The sequence below is a fragment of the Candoia aspera genome, chromosome 6 (genome assembly GCF_035149785.1).
Source record: "Candoia aspera isolate rCanAsp1 chromosome 6, rCanAsp1.hap2, whole genome shotgun sequence".
Taxonomy (NCBI): Eukaryota; Metazoa; Chordata; class Lepidosauria; order Squamata; family Boidae; genus Candoia; species Candoia aspera.
Window position 1 is genome coordinate 787146 of NC_086158.1, and position 18411 is coordinate 805556.

General features: G+C 54.8%; 2 protein-coding genes across 2 annotated transcripts in view; one reads left to right on the top strand and one right to left on the bottom strand.

Annotated features, from left to right (window-relative positions):
• Nucleotides 1–18411, top strand: part of LOC134499535 (probable cation-transporting ATPase 13A4) — a 180240-nt gene that overhangs the window by 146044 nt on the left and 15785 nt on the right. The window lies entirely within an intron of this gene.
• LOC134499798 (uncharacterized) overlaps nucleotides 1–18411 on the bottom strand; it is a 77585-nt gene that overhangs the window by 48835 nt on the left and 10339 nt on the right. The window contains exons 16-38 of the mRNA XM_063306642.1: nucleotides 17581–18179; nucleotides 16586–17159; nucleotides 15957–16156; nucleotides 15477–15857; nucleotides 14965–15251; nucleotides 14339–14610; nucleotides 13729–13785; nucleotides 13112–13261; nucleotides 11955–12214; nucleotides 10208–10491; nucleotides 9847–10118; nucleotides 8918–9516; nucleotides 7923–8496; nucleotides 7294–7493; nucleotides 6814–7194; nucleotides 6302–6588; nucleotides 5676–5947; nucleotides 5066–5122; nucleotides 4449–4598; nucleotides 3300–3559; nucleotides 1553–1836; nucleotides 1192–1463; nucleotides 263–861 (exon numbers count right to left, since the gene is read on the bottom strand). Coding sequence (XP_063162712.1) covers nucleotides 263–861; nucleotides 1192–1463; nucleotides 1553–1836; nucleotides 3300–3559; nucleotides 4449–4598; nucleotides 5066–5122; nucleotides 5676–5947; nucleotides 6302–6588; nucleotides 6814–7194; nucleotides 7294–7493; nucleotides 7923–8496; nucleotides 8918–9516; nucleotides 9847–10118; nucleotides 10208–10491; nucleotides 11955–12214; nucleotides 13112–13261; nucleotides 13729–13785; nucleotides 14339–14610; nucleotides 14965–15251; nucleotides 15477–15857; nucleotides 15957–16156; nucleotides 16586–17159; nucleotides 17581–18179 — 7271 coding nt within the window. The remainder of the gene's footprint in view (nucleotides 1–262; nucleotides 862–1191; nucleotides 1464–1552; nucleotides 1837–3299; nucleotides 3560–4448; nucleotides 4599–5065; nucleotides 5123–5675; nucleotides 5948–6301; nucleotides 6589–6813; nucleotides 7195–7293; nucleotides 7494–7922; nucleotides 8497–8917; nucleotides 9517–9846; nucleotides 10119–10207; nucleotides 10492–11954; nucleotides 12215–13111; nucleotides 13262–13728; nucleotides 13786–14338; nucleotides 14611–14964; nucleotides 15252–15476; nucleotides 15858–15956; nucleotides 16157–16585; nucleotides 17160–17580; nucleotides 18180–18411) is intronic.

Below are 18411 nucleotides of genomic sequence, written 5' to 3' on the forward strand. Positions count from 1 at the left end.
AAATATTATACCCTGATACTCGTCAAAGGAGTGGCCGGTACTATCCCTTTCACGCTTCCCTTGTTCAAACTGATATACAACCAGAAAGGCCTTTGTGAAGTTTCAGAAAACACGTGGCTCAAACATCACCGCTGGGTTTTGAAACGGTTTCCCCCACCCGTTCACATCCAACACTGACTGGCTGGGAGTCAGCGTTGAGAAGGAATATAGCTTTCTTCTATTTCAAAGCACAAGTAGGAAATGAGAAACTGCATTTGGTTACCAGCACTTGACCCTTGTGTCCTTTGAGAATTTCAATCCGCTGCCCGTAAACCTCCACCAGGACCCGCTGAACGTAGGACACGGAGGGATTCCCGCGATGCTCGTTCTTGGCCTCGACGTTAAAGTAGGGCAGCCCGGTCTCATTGGTGCAGACCTTGACCAGGGTGTAGGTGCAGCTGCCCATGAAGTGGTGGGTCATTTTGTCAAAGGTGTTGTAATGAGGGTCGTTGTGGACGCGGCAGACCCCATAGGTATGAAGGTAGCACTCTGGGACGCCGTTTTGGACTCCGCAGTAATGATCTTTTGGGCAGGAAGCGCCGGAGCAGCTCAGCTGGCCACCTCGACTGGGGCACGTGCATCTGGTGGAGCAGGTGTCGTCGGTCCAAAAGCTGGAGCCCACGGGATAATGCTTACCCTGGTGCCAGCACCCACACTGCTGGCTGGGCACACAGGTGCCATCGTTGAGGAAGAACCCAGGGTCGCAGACGCAGGCTTCCGTGCATGGCCAATTGCAGGTGGCCGGAGCGCTTGGGTTCACGCAAGTGGATGGACAGGCGTTGGCGCATGGCTCATAGTGGCTGTGGAGCGCGCATCGGATGGCTGCAGGAAGCAAGCAGATCTCCGTGAGGTCAGCGCCGAAGGCTCGGTCCCGAAGAACACACCGCATCCTTCAACCGATGCATTCCCTGCTCTCCTGGGTCCCAGCCAGAGATTTAAGACAGTTGCCCTCCAAGATAAGCTGGAGTTGCAGAAAGCGTCTCTCCAAGAGAGAATGTGGCGATAGCTGTGCGCCACTCAAGGGAAGTGATTTTCTTCAAAGAGAAAGAGAGAGCCCCTCGCCCCTTTTGGCTGATCCCCAGACATCTCTGTTCACAGAGAGGTTCCCCCGTGCTCAAGGCAGACCGCGGGCCCTGCAGCCACAAAACTTACGACAAAAGGTCGAGTTCCTCCAGGGCTCTATGGGAATTCCCAGGGACTGGCAGGCGTCTGCGTAGGACTGCAAGCTCCTGCAGAGGGAGCCTGGATCTAAGTGCAAGGCGCACTGATCATAAAGGCAGCTGGCAAAATGCCCCGTCGGGTCCAAGGCGCTATGGCAGTGTCTGAACGGCCCGCTCGTGTCCGTCAGCCGTCCGCAGAAACCGCTGCTCTCGGCTGTGTCTTTCTCGGCCTCCGTGCAGACAGGAGCGGAGCCTGAGGAGCAACTGGAGACAAAAGCCACACCGCGGCGGTTCAGTCCCCTGCGATCTGCATCTCGGGGAGAAGCCGCCGCTCGGGGATATCAGCTACAAACCTGGTGAGGTTGGCCACCTGCCAGCTGTTGCCCAGGCTGGTGGAGTCAGGCTCTGGTTCCCCACGGGGGTTGAGGGAATCGTCGGAAGGATCCCCGTTGTAGTTGCCACACATGCCGCAGACCTCGCCCTCATACGTGCTGGGGAGCGACACTTCCACTTGGTGGTCTCCGTCAAACTTGACTCTCAACCCAAATTCCGTAGAAACCACCGTGTAGGAGCCGCTGGGTAAGATCTCCACGCCCCGTGTTGGGGTGGAGGGGACGACGACTGGCTGCCCGCCCACCTAGAAAGAGATTCAGGCGTGGCTCTTGCAGACTTGGCTACAAAGGTGCTGTTTCGTGCCCTCCCATCGCAGCAAGCGCGCCTCCACCAGCTCCACCTACCTTCACTCTTCCTCCCTTTCCCAGGGTGACCCGGATGCCAAAGACATCAACGTCCACGCTCTCCACGTAGGAGACCTGCGTGTTGCCCCCTCTGTGCTCGTTGCTCGCTTCCACGTTGAAATAGGGCAGTCGAGAGCTGTTCCGCTCGCACAGCCGGGAGAGAGTATAGGTGCAGTTGCCCATGAAGTGGTGAGTCTGCTTGTCAAAGGTGTAATAATGTGGGTCACCCGACACCAGGCAGGACTCTGGAAAGAACAAAGGGAGGTTCTGTTGACGCGTGCCGGCCTTAGCCAGTTTGAGATGGGAATAAGCAGAGGCGGCAATGGCAGCCCCCCATGCGTGAGAGGAGCAACACTCTTGGGCTCTTCAGGAGCTCGAAATGGCCCCAGGAACTTCAACCTTGCCTTGTACTTGGCCACATTCTCCTCTGGCATCGGCAGCTTTGTAGGGCCAAGCAGAGGCCTCAAGGACATTGCTGCCTGGAGATCTACAGCAAGGTTGACCCAGCGTGAAGGAATTTCAGAGGGCAAGAGAAGGGGGCCACAGGCAGACAAGCTCCATCAGCTCTGGGATAAGCACCCGGCTCATTCATCTCCTGCACTGCTCTCTTGCTAGCCAGTGGGATCTCAAGCCAAGCCAAAGACTCATCAGAAGAGGAGAAGAGTCGGAGATCAATGAGCTGACTGTTCGGTCCAGAGCAGATCCGCTTCCACCGCAAAGAGACTCACCTTGGCTGGGAGGGGGCGGTTCCGTTGTGGTTGTAGGTTCTGGGGTGGTTGGTGTCCATGCTGAAAAGAGACATGAGCACTGGGTTTTCCTCTAAGATTGCGATATGCAAAGCATCATTAAAACATCACCGAGTCTTCCTGTCCAACCTTGAAGCATACTTGGGCTTGTGTCCCAGATACTCCTACGCTGAGGGGGCTTGGAGAAGAAGGAATCATCTTCTTCAACTCGACCCACCACCATGAAACCATCCTCATGCTAACTGAGGTAGGTTTTAAGCTGTTGAAATGGGTTCCTAGTTATATATGTCCCTCCTTGTTCACCCTGGGAGAAAAACCCCAACATCATGGAAAATGCCCAACCAAGTTCCCATGATGCTATCCTTCTTCACCCCATCTCGGGGCAGTGCCCGGTGCCAAATCGCAGAAAAAAATAGAAGCTGTGAAGTCTTACATGGACAATAACCGTGCTCTACAAAGATGTCATCCACGGCCACATCGCTGCGGAAGTCTTCTCCCCGCATTCCTTCCAGCAGTATCTGGGAAGAGAAGAACATCTCCAGTCTGTTTCAGCAAGGGGCAGGATTCCATGATATCGGCCAGATGTTTGGTGACAGAGGTGCCACCCTCAGCCTTACCTTCACCCTTCCTTTGTGAACCACGCTGAATTCTGCTGCCTGCCACCGGCTGCCCTTGTTCCCCGTTTCAGACCAGACCAGAAAACGTGGTCCATCATCCAAGCTGACATAAAAGCGCAGCGCCATCGTGCGGGCTACGCCATACATGTGATACCAGAAGCGGAAGCACAGGGGCCTCTGAGGGTTGCATGTAGGGCTAATCAAGTGTGCCACATCACCAGGGTTGGCATCGCTTCCATCCAGGTAAATGAAATAGCCCCCTAAAGAGAGAGAGAGAGAGAGAGAGAGAGGGAGAGGTCAAAGCAACGGGCTTCCTCGGAGATGTGGAGAAACAGTTCAGTACACTTCAAGCTGCCTGGGGTCTCCTTGGGTTCCCCAGAGTGAAGGATACCAAGCAGCTCTCCTGGTCTGATGCCTTGAACTTCCAAGGACACAATCTATCCTTCAGTGAACCCTGGCTAATGCAGCCTCTCTCTAGCCAGGCGCTTGTCCTTGGCCTGTGAAAAAGGGTCCCACATCTCTCTCTCTCTCCCTCTCCCTCTCTCTCTCAGAAGGATGACTCCTTCATGGGAAGGTGGCCCAGATTGGAGTGTAGCAGGGGGACAATCTTGAGAGCAGAGAGGCGGCAACTGCTAAATATGCTATTCTACCTATGTCAACCTCTTTACAGGAAGGCTTATGGGCAGGGAGTCCAAGAGAAGGGGAGGGCAGGAAGAAAGCCAGTGGACATGTCCAAGCAGAGGCTCCAAAAACCCTCATCCCGCAGACCTTTGCTCGCAACCAACAGAGTTCTCGAGGAGTGATAGAAAAGGCACTTCTGATTGCCATGTTATTGTTTTAGTACGTTTCTATGAGAAATATTGTTGCGTTTCTCGATTATGTCCCGTTTTGGTTTTTTCCCCCCTTCTTTTCTTCTTGTGCACCACCTACGGTCACGTGGTCTGAGCTGGGCAGCCATATAAATGTTTTAATAAATGAAATAATAAACCCTCTCTTGGGGATGCTACAGTTGGGATTCCTGCAAGGAGCAGGCATCGGATTCCGTCGGGGAAATGGCTTCTTCCAGTTGTATAATTCTATGAAAGGAGGAAAAGCATGAGGATTTTTCCCTCTGGGAACGTAGGAAAGACCAATCTGTCCCAGCCTCACCTCCAGTGGTGTGGTCGTACGAGGGTCCTGTGTCCGGCGAGGATGTTGGGCCTTTGTGCCGTCTCCAGTCAAAGCTGTCAGTGGACGATTGGGTCCAGGAGCAGAAGTCCTCCTCGAAGGAGCAGGAGAAGTTGCAGCGCGCTACCGGATCTAGGAACGCAACAGAAAAGAGACCGGTGTGTATCTTTGGAAAGAAGGTCTTGAAATCCTGAGTGGATTGTGAAGTCCTGCCAAAGGAGGGGGAATGGCACTGGAGGCAGCTGGCAAGACAGAGAGGTCTTACGTACTGAGAGTGAGAGAAATTCAAGCTGCCAAGACAAGGTGGTTCGTTTTGGCAGCTCCGCACAAGGACCCGCGCTCATTGGCGAGAACTCTCCGGAGCTCCACAGCAATCTCTCCACAAAGACAAAGTGCTTCTGAGTGTGTGGGATCAGCAATTAGGGAGAAGAGCCCCACGGACCCTCAAACCACAGCTAAGCTCCTCAGTCCCCCGCACTCCTCTCTCCTTAGCCAACACGAATCGGTGGCAAGCTCAAAGCACAGGAGGACCATCATTCTGGGAAAGAGGGAAGAGGAAAACTGGAGAATGGATCTGTCCTGGCTTTGAGGAGACTCACCTGGTGTGGGAGGGGTCGGGCTGGTGGTAGAATCTCCAGGGGTGGTAGTAATCCATGCTAAAAAGAGAGTAGTCATGTGTGATTTCCTCTCAGTTGCGTTTCACACACACACACAAACACACACACACACACACACACAGACCCACGGTATAGGAAATGGGAAGGGAAACCCAAGCCTTTGTGTCGCCTTTCCATACGTACAGTCAGGAGCATAAAACCACTGATCTGCGATCATCCAGCCCAATTCATTGGACGGTGGTGGAAGGACAATTACTGCTTGTAAGGAGCAGAGGGAAATCAATCTGGCCAAACGATCGACCTCTCATGTCTTACAGCTCCACGCAACGTTCAAGGAGCACATTGACACTAGCTAGGAAACTGTCAAAGAAGACGCCACGGAGGAGGAACTTCTGGCCCTGCTTTGTTCCAAAGGGGACAGAGGAGAAAGGAAAGGAGGCTTCCGACCGCTCACGTGTGCCAGAGGTGCCGTACGCTGGCTGAGGAGGAGACCCTAGGCACGGGTACTCTCACGGAGATCTCATTTGCTGCCCCTGTTGACGCTTTCAGACGAGCAGGAAGACACCCAAGTCCCCCAAACGGCTCTACTCACCGCAAGCCGTATCCTTTCTCCAGTCGCCGAGGTCTACGCCGTTCCCTTCGCAGGCGGCGGCATATGCTTCCAGACTTTTGCACAACTGCCCTGTATGTCCCCCGGTGGCACACTGGTCATACACGCAGCTCTCGAAGTACAGCTGAGGAGGGATGCTCCAATGGCAGTCCGCAAAAGGCCCGTTTGTGGACAGAACCACTCTGCACAGATCTTCGAAAGCTGCCTCTTGCGCAGGGTCGCAGTGGGGTGGGGGTGGTGGTTCTGGGAGACAACTAGGGACAGGAAACAAGCCAACAGTAAAGCACCCTGCCTTTGGGTGTGCGTGGGGAAATGGACGTCATAATTGTTGGCTCAGCTGGCCTCCTTGTTGAGGCACTAGGTGGGCTCAAGTGCTGACCAATTTAAAGAGCAACGATTTGTCCAATGGCTGCAAGTGTGCCCTCTGAACCCCAAATCATTGGGCCTCCTTCCTACTCTCACGCATGGTTGGCTTTCCTGTCGGTGTACACGGTACTGCAAAGCGTGTCCAGCTGGCCGACCGTTCGGGACTTCGCAATCCAAGTCAAGGAACCGGATACGGAGACCGTGGCGGAACCCCTCAGAACGCCTGGGTTACAGCCACTTACCTCCACTGGCCATCTGCCACTCTCCAGCTGTTGCCAAATTTGTTGGGATCGTGATCCAGGATCCCATCTGGCCGTTGGAAATCATCCAGCTGGCTGCCCGAGTACGTGCCACACAGCCCACATAGGTGTCCCTGGTATCTCTCGTCCACTTGGATGAACAGCTCCTGATCTCCATCAAACTTCACCAGAAAGCCAAGGGGGCTGTCGACAACCACATATGGAGGCTGCTCCTCCACCCGAAGCTCTGGGTGTAGCTTCAGAGGAAGATCAACTTTGGCTCCATTCACCTGAAGAAAAGAAAAAGGTCAGCCCGCGGATTGCCACGTCACTGGATTTCTGGCGCAGGCCAAAAGGGCTTGTTTTCTACCATGCCTTCCCTGGCTACCGCCTACCCCACACCCCTGGAAACTTTACTGGAGCAGTGCTGGACGTGCAGGCAGACCCCCCCCCCCCCAAGATTCAGCCAGCTTCGTCCCTTGTGCTCGCACAGTTCTTCAGGGTGTAATACTCACGTAGACCTCCTTGTTCTTCCTCAGAGCCAAGTGTATGTTTCTCAACGAGATGGCCACCGAGTTGAGAGCCGTCCAGTGCGGGCTCCCGCGATGTTCGTTCCGAGTCGTCACCGAGAAGCGCTCGGAGGAGTTGCTGCAGATTTCGACTGCAGTGTAATTGCACCCACCCTGGAAATGGTAGAGTCGGCCGTCGAAGGTGACATAGTGGGGGTCTCCGTAGATGTGGCAGGTGGCCTTGTCTGCAGGGTAGCAGCCCAGGATGCCATGCTGCACTTTACAGACTTGGCCTGGTTTGCAACTGTCCGGCTTACAGTCCAAGCTGCCATTTTCTGCACAGCGACATCGGCCGAGACAATCCGACTGCCAGAACGTCTCTCCTTTCTGTTGGTGGCAGGGCAAAGGAAAAGATGAGAACCGTGCACCGTTGTGGCAATTTGCAGCAGACTCTGCCGCAGCCACAGAGGTTGCTTGGGAACGAACCTCGTAATATTGGTCTCCATCCAGGCAGCCGCAGTCCTCCCGCGGCACACACCGTGCTTCGCTGAGGACAAAACCCTCGTCGCATTCGCAGCCCTCCACGCAAGGCTTGCTGCAGTTCCCTGGAGCCAGTGGGCTGGAACAGGTGGCGGGGCAGGAAGTGGTGCACACGTTGTAATGGCTATGAGCATCGCAAGGGATCACTACAAAACAAAGCAAGACCCATCCAGGCAGTGAGGCTACGCTTCCCAAGGCCACAGCCCACAGCCCACACAAGCATTTTTCCGGGCCTGCTGCTGGAAACTCCAGGGACTCTGCCTGGATTTCACGTGCTCGTGGAACCATGTTTGCCAAGCGGATCGCAGCAGTGGGAGTCACGCATCTCTCCTCTTTGGCTGAGAGATGACCTGCCGGCTGAGGCAACAACTAAGCAGATGGCCCATCTCCCACCACCGCTACCACCACCACCACCACCACCTTTTAAGGCGGGCTAGTCCTTCAGCCAAAGGCAGATTTTCGCTGATGCCTGCCCTTCCGCATAAACTAGGATGCCACTGCAACCGACCGGGAGGGCATTTCCCCCCAACTATGGCAGTGTCTCATCTTTCAGAGTATTATCAGACAGTACTCACTGCAGGAAGTGGCATTCCGCCAGTTGGGAAGATGCAAGCCAGCTCTCTGGCAGGCGTCAGCATAAGCCTCCAGAGCACCACACAAGGCCTCCGGGGACCCATTCAAGGCACACAGGTCAAAGACGCAACTGGTGAAGAAGCTCTCGGGGTTGATTGCGGAGTGGCAGGCTGCCAACGGTCCCTGGCTACTGGTAAGTTGTCCGCAGTAGGCCTCTGTCCCATAGAGATTTCTCAGCTCAGGGGGACAAGGGGGTGGCGGTGGTGTGTCCCTGCAATTGGGGGGGTCGTACTCCGCATTGGGAACTTGCCAGCTCTTTCCCAGCTGATTGGAATCCTCGGCTTGCTCTCCGTTGGGCATCATGTAGTCATCCTGCCTGCGGCTGTTGAAGTTCCCGCACATGCCGCAGGTCTTGTTGAAGAAGGTGGTGGGGACCCTGATTTCCACCGAGTGATCTGTGTCGTAAGAGACCGTCAGCCCGAAATCGGTTTCTAGGGTCACGTAGCGTCCATTTACGCCCACTTTCACCGAGTCGTTCAGCTTGCGCACAGAAAGGCTGGTAAGCACTTTGTTCACCTAGAAGGAGCCAGATAGAAATCCTAAATATGTTTCCTCAGAAAGGAAACATCTTAAGAACGCCTTGGGAACTGCTGGGATGGGAATGGTTCGGTTCCCCCTTACTACGTCCCTATACAGAAGTGCGGGCTTGGGCTAAAATTCCAGGAGGGGGAAAGGAAATATTATACCCTGATACTCGTCAAAGGAGTGGCCGGTACTATCCCTTTCACGCTTCCCTTGTTCAAACTGATATACAACCAGAAAGGCCTTTGTGAAGTTTCAGAAAACACGTGGCTCAAACATCACCGCTGGGTTTTGAAACGGTTTCCCCCACCCGTTCACATCCAACACTGACTGGCTGGGAGTCAGCGTTGAGAAGGAATATAGCTTTCTTCTATTTCAAAGCACAAGTAGGAAATGAGAAACTGCATTTGGTTACCAGCACTTGACCCTTGTGTCCTTTGAGAATTTCAATCCGCTGCCCGTAAACCTCCACCAGGACCCGCTGAACGTAGGACACGGAGGGATTCCCGCGATGCTCATTCTTGGCCTCGACGTTAAAGTAGGGCAGCCCGGTCTCATTGGTGCAGACCTTGACCAGGGTGTAGGTGCAGCTGCCCATGAAGTGGTGGGTCATTTTGTCAAAGGTGTTGTAATGAGGGTCGTTGTGGACGCGGCAGACCCCATAGGTATGAAGGTAGCACTCTGGGACGCCGTTTTGGACTCCGCAGTAATGATCTTTTGGGCAGGAAGCGCCGGAGCAGCTCAGCTGGCCACCTCGACTGGGGCACGTGCATCTGGTGGAGCAGGTGTCGTCGGTCCAAAAGCTGGAGCCCACGGGATAATGCTTACCCTGGTGCCAGCACCCACACTGCTGGCTGGGCACACAGGTGCCATCGTTGAGGAAGAACCCAGGGTCGCAGACGCAGGCTTCCGTGCATGGCCAATTGCAGGTGGCCGGAGCGCTTGGGTTCACGCAAGTGGATGGACAGGCGTTGGCGCATGGCTCATAGTGGCTGTGGAGCGCGCATCGGATGGCTGCAGGAAGCAAGCAGATCTCCGTGAGGTCAGCGCCGAAGGCTCGGTCCCGAAGAACACACCGCATCCTTCAACCGATGCATTCCCTGCTCTCCTGGGTCCCAGCCAGAGATTTAAGACAGTTGCCCTCCAAGATAAGCTGGAGTTGCAGAAAGCGTCTCTCCAAGAGAGAATGTGGCGATAGCTGTGCGCCACTCAAGGGAAGTGATTTTCTTCAAAGAGAAAGAGAGAGCCCCTCGCCCCTTTTGGCTGATCCCCAGACATCTCTGTTCACAGAGAGGTTCCCCCGTGCTCAAGGCAGACCGCGGGCCCTGCAGCCACAAAACTTACGACAAAAGGTCGAGTTCCTCCAGGGCTCTATGGGAATTCCCAGGGACTGGCAGGCGTCTGCGTAGGACTGCAAGCTCCTGCAGAGGGAGCCTGGATCTAAGTGCAAGGCGCACTGATCATAAAGGCAGCTGGCAAAATGCCCCGTCGGGTCCAAGGCGCTATGGCAGTGTCTGAACGGCCCGCTCGTGTCCGTCAGCCGTCCGCAGAAACCGCTGCTCTCGGCTGTGTCTTTCTCGGCCTCCGTGCAGACAGGAGCGGAGCCTGAGGAGCAACTGGAGACAAAAGCCACACCGCGGCGGTTCAGTCCCCTGCGATCTGCATCTCGGGGAGAAGCCGCCGCTCGGGGATATCAGCTACAAACCTGGTGAGGTTGGCCACCTGCCAGCTGTTGCCCAGGCTGGTGGAGTCAGGCTCTGGTTCCCCACGGGGGTTGAGGAAATCGTCGGAAGGATCCCCGTTGTAGTTGCCACACATGCCGCAGACCTCGCCCTCATACGTGCTGGGGAGCGACACTTCCACTTGGTGGTCTCCGTCAAACTTGACTCTCAACCCAAATTCCGTAGAAACCACCGTGTAGGAGCCGCTGGGTAAGATCTCCACGCCCCGTGTTGGGGTGGAGGGGACGACGACTGGCTGCCCGCCCACCTAGAAAGAGATTCAGGCGTGGCTCTTGCAGACTCGGCTACAAAGGTGCTGTTTCGTGCCCTCCCATCGCAGCAAGCGCGCCTCCACCAGCTCCACCTACCTTCACTCTTCCTCCCTTTCCCAGGGTGACCCGGATGCCAAAGACATCAACGTCCACGCTCTCCACGTAGGAGACGTGCGTGTTGCCCCCTCTGTGCTCGTTGCTCGCTTCCACGTTGAAATAGGGCAGTCGAGAGCTGTTCCGCTCGCACAGCCGGGAGAGAGTATAGGTGCAGTTGCCCATGAAGTGGTGAGTCTGCTTGTCAAAGGTGTAATAATGCGGGTCACCCGACACCAGGCAGGACTCTGGAAAGAACAAAGGGAGGTTCTGTTGACGCGTGCCGGCCTTAGCCAGTTTGAGACGGGAATAAGCAGAGGCTGCAATGGCAGCCCCCCATGCGTGAGAGGAGCAACACTCTTGGGCTCTTCAGGAGCTCGAAATGGCCCCAGGAACTTCAACCTTGCCTTGTACTTGGCCACATTCTCCTCTGGCATCTGCAGCTTTGTAGGGCCAAGCAGAGGCCTCAAGGACATTGCTGCCTGGAGATCTACAGCAAGGTTGACCCAGCGTGAAGGAATTTCAGAGGGCAAGAGAAGGGGGCCACAGGCAGACAAGCTCCATCAGCTCTGGGATAAGCACCCGGCTCATTCATCTCCGGCACTGCTCTCTTGCTAGCCAGTGGGATCTCAAGCCAAGCCAAAGACTCATCAGAAGAGGAGAAGAGTCGGAGATCAATGAGCTGACTGTTCGGTCCAGAGCAGATCCGCTTCCACCGCAAAGAGACTCACCTTGGCTGGGAGGGGGCGGTTCCGTTGTGGTTGTAGGTTCTGGGGTGGTTGGTGTCCATGCTGAAAAGAGACATGAGCACTGGGTTTTCCTCTAAGATTGCGATATGCAAAGCATCATTAAAACATCACCGAGTCTTCCTGTCCAACCTTGAAGCATACTTGGGCTTGTGTCCCAGATACTCCTACGCTGAGGGGGCTTGGAGAAGAAGGAATCATCTTCTTCAACTCGACCCACCACCATGAAACCATCCTCATGCTAACTGAGGTAGGTTTTAAGCTGTTGAAATGGGTTCCTAGTTATATATGTCCCTCCTTGTTCACCCTGGGAGAAAAACCCCAACATCATGGAAAATGCCCAACCAAGTTCCCATGATGCTATCCTTCTTCACCCCATCTCGGGGCAGTGCCCGGTGCCAAATCGCAGAAAAAAATAGAAGCTGTGAAGTCTTACATGGACAATAACCGTGCTCTACAAAGATGTCATCCACGGCCACATCGCTGCGGAAGTCTTCTCCCCGCATTCCTTCCAGCAGTATCTGGGAAGAGAAGAACATCTCCAGTCTGTTTCAGCAAGGGGCAGGATTCCATGATATCGGCCAGATGTTTGGTGACAGAGGTGCCACCCTCAGCCTTACCTTCACCCTTCCTTTGTGAACCACGCTGAATTCTGCTGCCTGCCACCGGCTGCCCTTGTTCCCCGTTTCAGACCAGACCAGAAAACGTGGTCCATCATCCAAGCTGACATAAAAGCGCAGCGCCATCGTGCGGGCTACGCCATACATGTGATACCAGAAGCGGAAGCACAGGGGCCTCTGAGGGTTGCATGTAGGGCTAATCAAGTGTGCCACATCACCAGGGTTGGCATCGCTTCCATCCAGGTAAATGAAATAGCCCCCTAAAGAGAGAGAGAGAGAGAGAGAGAGAGAGAGAGAGGGAGAGGTCAAAGCAACGGGCTTCCTCGGAGATGTGGAGAAACAGTTCAGTACACTTCAAGCTGCCTGGGGTCTCCTTGGGTTCCCCAGAGTGAAGGATACCAAGCAGCTCTCCTGGTCTGATGCCTTGAACTTCCAAGGACACAATCTATCCTTCAGTGAACCCTGGCTAATGCAGCCTCTCTCTAGCCAGGCGCTTGTCCTTGGCCTGTGAAAAAGGGTCCCACATCTCTCTCTCTCTCCCTCTCCCTCTCTCTCTCAGAAGGATGACTCCTTCATGGGAAGGTGGCCCAGATTGGAGTGTAGCAGGGGGACAATCTTGAGAGCAGAGAGGCGGCAACTGCTAAATATGCTATTCTACCTATGTCAACCTCTTTACAGGAAGGCTTATGGGCAGGGAGTCCAAGAGAAGGGGAGGGCAGGAAGAAAGCCAGTGGACATGTCCAAGCAGAGGCTCCAAAAACCCTCATCCCGCAGACCTTTGCTCGCAACCAACAGAGTTCTCGAGGAGTGATAGAAAAGGCACTTCTGATTGCCATGTTATTGTTTTAGTACGTTTCTATGAGAAATATTGTTGCGTTTCTCGATTATGTCCCGTTTTGGTTTTTTCCCCCCTTCTTTTCTTCTTGTGCACCACCTACGGTCACGTGGTCTGAGCTGGGCAGCCATATAAATGTTTTAATAAATGAAATAATAAACCCTCTCTTGGGGATGCTACAGTTGGGATTCCTGCAAGGAGCAGGCATCGGATTCCGTCGGGGAAATGGCTTCTTCCAGTTGTATAATTCTATGAAAGGAGGAAAAGCATGAGGATTTTTCCCTCTGGGAACGTAGGAAAGACCAATCTGTCCCAGCCTCACCTCCAGTGGTGTGGTCGTACGAGGGTCCTGTGTCCGGCGAGGATGTTGGGCCTTTGTGCCGTCTCCAGTCAAAGCTGTCAGTGGACGATTGGGTCCAGGAGCAGAAGTCCTCCTCGAAGGAGCAGGAGAAGTTGCAGCGCGCTACCGGATCTAGGAACGCAACAGAAAAGAGACCGGTGTGTATCTTTGGAAAGAAGGTCTTGAAATCCTGAGTGGATTGTGAAGTCCTGCCAAAGGAGGGGGAATGGCACTGGAGGCAGCTGGCAAGACAGAGAGGTCTTACGTACTGAGAGTGAGAGAAATTCAAGCTGCCAAGACAAGGTGGTTCGTTTTGGCAGCTCCGCACAAGGACCCGCGCTCATTGGCGAGAACTCTCCGGAGCTCCACAGCAATCTCTCCACAAAGACAAAGTGCTTCTGAGTGTGTGGGATCAGCAATTAGGGAGAAGAGCCCCACGGACCCTCAAACCACAGCTAAGCTCCTCAGTCCCCCGCACTCCTCTCTCCTTAGCCAACACGAATCGGTGGCAAGCTCAAAGCACAGGAGGACCATCATTCTGGGAAAGAGGGAAGAGGAAAACTGGAGAATGGATCTGTCCTGGCTTTGAGGAGACTCACCTGGTGTGGGAGGGGTCGGGCTGGTGGTAGAATCTCCAGGGGTGGTAGTAATCCATGCTAAAAAGAGAGTAGTCATGTGTGATTTCCTCTCAGTTGCGTTTCACACACACACACAAACACACACACACACACACACACAGACCCACGGTATAGGAAATGGGAAGGGAAACCCAAGCCTTTGTGTCGCCTTTCCATACGTACAGTCAGGAGCATAAAACCACTGATCTGCGATCATCCAGCCCAATTCATTGGACGGTGGTGGAAGGACAATTACTGCTTGTAAGGAGCAGAGGGAAATCAATCTGGCCAAACGATCGACCTCTCATGTCTTACAGCTCCACGCAACGTTCAAGGAGCACATTGACACTAGCTAGGAAACTGTCAAAGAAGACGCCACGGAGGAGGAACTTCTGGCCCTGCTTTGTTCCAAAGGGGACAGAGGAGAAAGGAAAGGAGGCTTCCGACCGCTCACGTGTGCCAGAGGTGCCGTACGCTGGCTGAGGAGGAGACCCTAGGCACGGGTACTCTCACGGAGATCTCATTTGCTGCCCCTGTTGACGCTTTCAGACGAGCAGGAAGACACCCAAGTCCCCCAAACGGCTCTACTCACCGCAAGCCGTATCCTTTCTCCAGTCGCCGAGGTCTACGCCGTTCCCTTCGCAGGCGGCGGCATATGCTTCCAGACTTTTGCACAACTGCCCTGTATGTCCCCCGGTGGCACACTGGTCATACACGCAGCTCTCGAAGTACAGCTGAGGAGGGATGCTCCAATGGCAGTCCGCAAAAGGCCCGTTTGTGGACAGAACCACTCTGCACAGATCTTCGAAAGCTGCCTCTTGCGCAGGGTCGCAGTGGGGTGGGGGTGGTGGTTCTGGGAGACAACTAGGGACAGGAAACAAGCCAACAGTAAAGCACCCTGCCTTTGGGTGTGCGTGGGGAAATGGACGTCATAATTGTTGGCTCAGCTGGCCTCCTTGTTGAGGCACTAGGTGGGCTCAAGTGCTGACCAATTTAAAGAGCAACGATTTGTCCAATGGCTGCAAGTGTGCCCTCTGAACCCCAAATCATTGGGCCTCCTTCCTACTCTCACGCATGGTTGGCTTTCCTGTCGGTGTACACGGTACTGCAAAGCGTGTCCAGCTGGCCGACCGTTCGGGACTTCGCAATCCAAGTCAAGGAACCGGATACGGAGACCGTGGCGGAACCCCTCAGAACGCCTGGGTTACAGCCACTTACCTCCACTGGCCATCTGCCACTCTCCAGCTGTTGCCAAATTTGTTGGGATCGTGATCCAGGATCCCATCTGGCCGTTGGAAATCATCCAGCTGGCTGCCCGAGTACGTGCCACACAGCCCACATAGGTGTCCCTGGTATCTCTCGTCCACTTGGATGAACAGCTCCTGATCTCCATCAAACTTCACCAGAAAGCCAAGGGGGCTGTCGACAACCACATATGGAGGCTGCTCCTCCACCCGAAGCTCTGGGTGTAGCTTCAGAGGAAGATCAACTTTGGCTCCATTCACCTGAAGAAAAGAAAAAGGTCAGCCCGCGGATTGCCACGTCACTGGATTTCTGGCGCAGGCCAAAAGGGCTTGTTTTCTACCATGCCTTCCCTGGCTACCGCCTACCCCACACCCCTGGAAACTTTACTGGAGCAGTGCTGGACGTGCAGGCAGACCCCCCCCCCCCCAAGATTCAGCCAGCTTCGTCCCTTGTGCTCGCACAGTTCTTCAGGGTGTAATACTCACGTAGACCTCCTTGTTCTTCCTCAGAGCCAAGTGTATGTTTCTCAACGAGATGGCCACCGAGTTGAGAGCCGTCCAGTGCGGGCTCCCGCGATGTTCGTTCCGAGTCGTCACCGAGAAGCGCTCGGAGGAGTTGCTGCAGATTTCGACTGCAGTGTAATTGCACCCACCCTGGAAATGGTAGAGTCGGCCATCGAAGGTGACATAGTGGGGGTCTCCGTAGATGTGGCAGGTGGCCTTGTCTGCAGGGTAGCAGCCCAGGATGCCATGCTGCACTTTACAGACTTGGCCTGGTTTGCAACTGTCCGGCTTACAGTCCAAGCTGCCATTTTCTGCACAGCGACATCGGCCGAGACAATCCGACTGCCAGAACGTCTCTCCTTTCTGTTGGTGGCAGGGCAAAGGAAAAGATGAGAACCGTGCACCGTTGTGGCAATTTGCAGCAGACTCTGCCGCAGCCACAGAGGTTGCTTGGGAACGAACCTCGTAATATTGGTCTCCATCCAGGCAGCCGCAGTCCTCCCGCGGCACACACCGTGCTTCGCTGAGGACAAAACCCTCGTCGCATTCGCAGCCCTCCACGCAAGGCTTGCTGCAGTTCCCTGGAGCCAGTGGGCTGGAACAGGTGGCGGGGCAGGAAGTGGTGCACACGTTGTAATGGCTATGAGCATCGCAAGGGATCACTACAAAACAAAGCAAGACCCATCCAGGCAGTGAGGCTACGCTTCCCAAGGCCACAGCCCACAGCCCACACAAGCATTTTTCCGGGCCTGCTGCTGGAAACTCCAGGGACTCTGCCTGGATTTCACGTGCTCGTGGAACCATGTTTGCCAAGCGGATCGCAGCAGTGGGAGTCACGCATCTCTCCTCTTTGGCTGAGAGATGACCTGCCGGCTGAGGCAACAACTAAGCAGATGGCCCATCTCCCACCACCACTACCACCACCACCACCACCACCTTTTAAGGCGGGCTAGTCCTTCAGCCAAAGGCAGATTTTCGCTGATGCCTGCCCTTCCGCATAAACTAGGATGCCACTGCAACCGACCGGGAGGGCATTTCCCCCCAACTATGGCAGTGTCTCATCTTTCAGAGTATTATCAGACAGTACTCACTGCAGGAAGTGGCATTCCGCCAGTTGGGAAGATGCAAGCCAGCTCTCTGGCAGGCGTCAGCATAAGCCTCCAGAGCACCACACAAGGCCTCCGGGGACCCATTCAAGGCACACAGGTCAAAGACGCAACTGGTGAAGAAGCTCTCGGGGTTGATTGCGGAGTGGCAGGCTGCCAACGGTCCCTGGCTACTGGTAAGTTGTCCGCAGTAGGCCTCTGTCCCATAGAGATTTCTCAGCTCAGGGGGACAAGGGGGTGGCGGTGGTGTGTCCCTGCAATTGGGGGGGTCGTACTCCGCATTGGGAACTTGCCAGCTCTTTCCCAGCTGATTGGAATCCTCGGCTTGCTCTCCGTTGGGCATCATGTAGTCATCCTGCCTGCGGCTGTTGAAGTTCCCGCACATGCCGCAGGTCTTGTTGAAGAAGGTGGTGGGGACCCTGATTTCCACCGAGTGATCTGTGTCGTAAGAGACCGTCAGCCCGAAATCGGTTTCTAGGGTCACGTAGCGTCCATTTACGCCCACTTTCACCGAGTCGTTCAGCTTGCGCACAGAAAGGCTGGTAAGCACTTTGTTCACCTAGAAGGAGCCAGATAGAAATCCTAAATATGTTTCCTCAGAAAGGAAACATCTTAAGAACGCCTTGGGAACTGCTGGGATGGGAATGGTTCGGTTCCCCCTTACTACGTCCCTATACAGAAGTGCGGGCTTGGGCTAAAATTCCAGGAGGGGGAAAGGAAATATTATACCCTGATACTCGTCAAAGGAGTGGCCGGTACTATCCCTTTCACGCTTCCCTTGTTCAAACTGATATACAACCAGAAAGGCCTTTGTGAAGTTTCAGAAAACACGTGGCTCAAACATCACCGCTGGGTTTTGAAACGGTTTCCCCCACCCGTTCACATCCAACACTGACTGGCTGGGAGTCAGCGTTGAGAAGGAATATAGCTTTCTTCTATTTCAAAGCACAAGTAGGAAATGAGAAACTGCATTTGGTTACCAGCACTTGACCCTTGTGTCCTTTGAGAATTTCAATCCGCTGCCCGTAAACCTCCACCAGGACCCGCTGAACGTAGGACACGGAGGGATTCCCGCGATGCTCGTTCTTGGCCTCGACGTTAAAGTAGGGCAGCCCGGTCTCATTGGTGCAGACCTTGACCAGGGTGTAGGTGCAGCTGCCCATGAAGTGGTGGGTCATTTTGTCAAAGGTGTTGTAATGAGGGTCGTTGTGGACGCGGCAGACCCCATAGGTATGAAGGTAGCACTCTGGGACGCCGTTTTGGACTCCGCAGTAATGATCTTTTGGGCAGGAAGCGCCGGAGCAGCTCAGCTGGCCACCTCGACTGGGGCACGTGCATCTGGTGGAGCAGGTGTCGTCGGTCCAAAAGCTGGAGCCCACGGGATAATGCTTACCCTGGTGCCAGCACCCACACTGCTGGCTGGGCACACAGGTGCCATCGTTGAGGAAGAACCCAGGGTCGCAGACGCAGGCTTCCGTGCATGGCCAATTGCAGGTGGCCGGAGCGCTTGGGTTCACGCAAGTGGATGGACAGGCGTTGGCGCATGGCTCATAGTGGCTGTGGAGCGCGCATCGGATGGCTGCAGGAAGCAAGCAGATCTCCGTGAGGTCAGCGCCGAAGGCTCGGTCCCGAAGAACACACCGCATCCTTCAACCGATGCATTCCCTGCTCTCCTGGGTCCCAGCCAGAGATTTAAGACAGTTGCCCTCCAAGATAAGCTGGAGTTGCAGAAAGCGTCTCTCCAAGAGAGAATGTGGCGATAGCTGTGCGCCACTCAAGGGAAGTGATTTTCTTCAAAGAGAAAGAGAGAG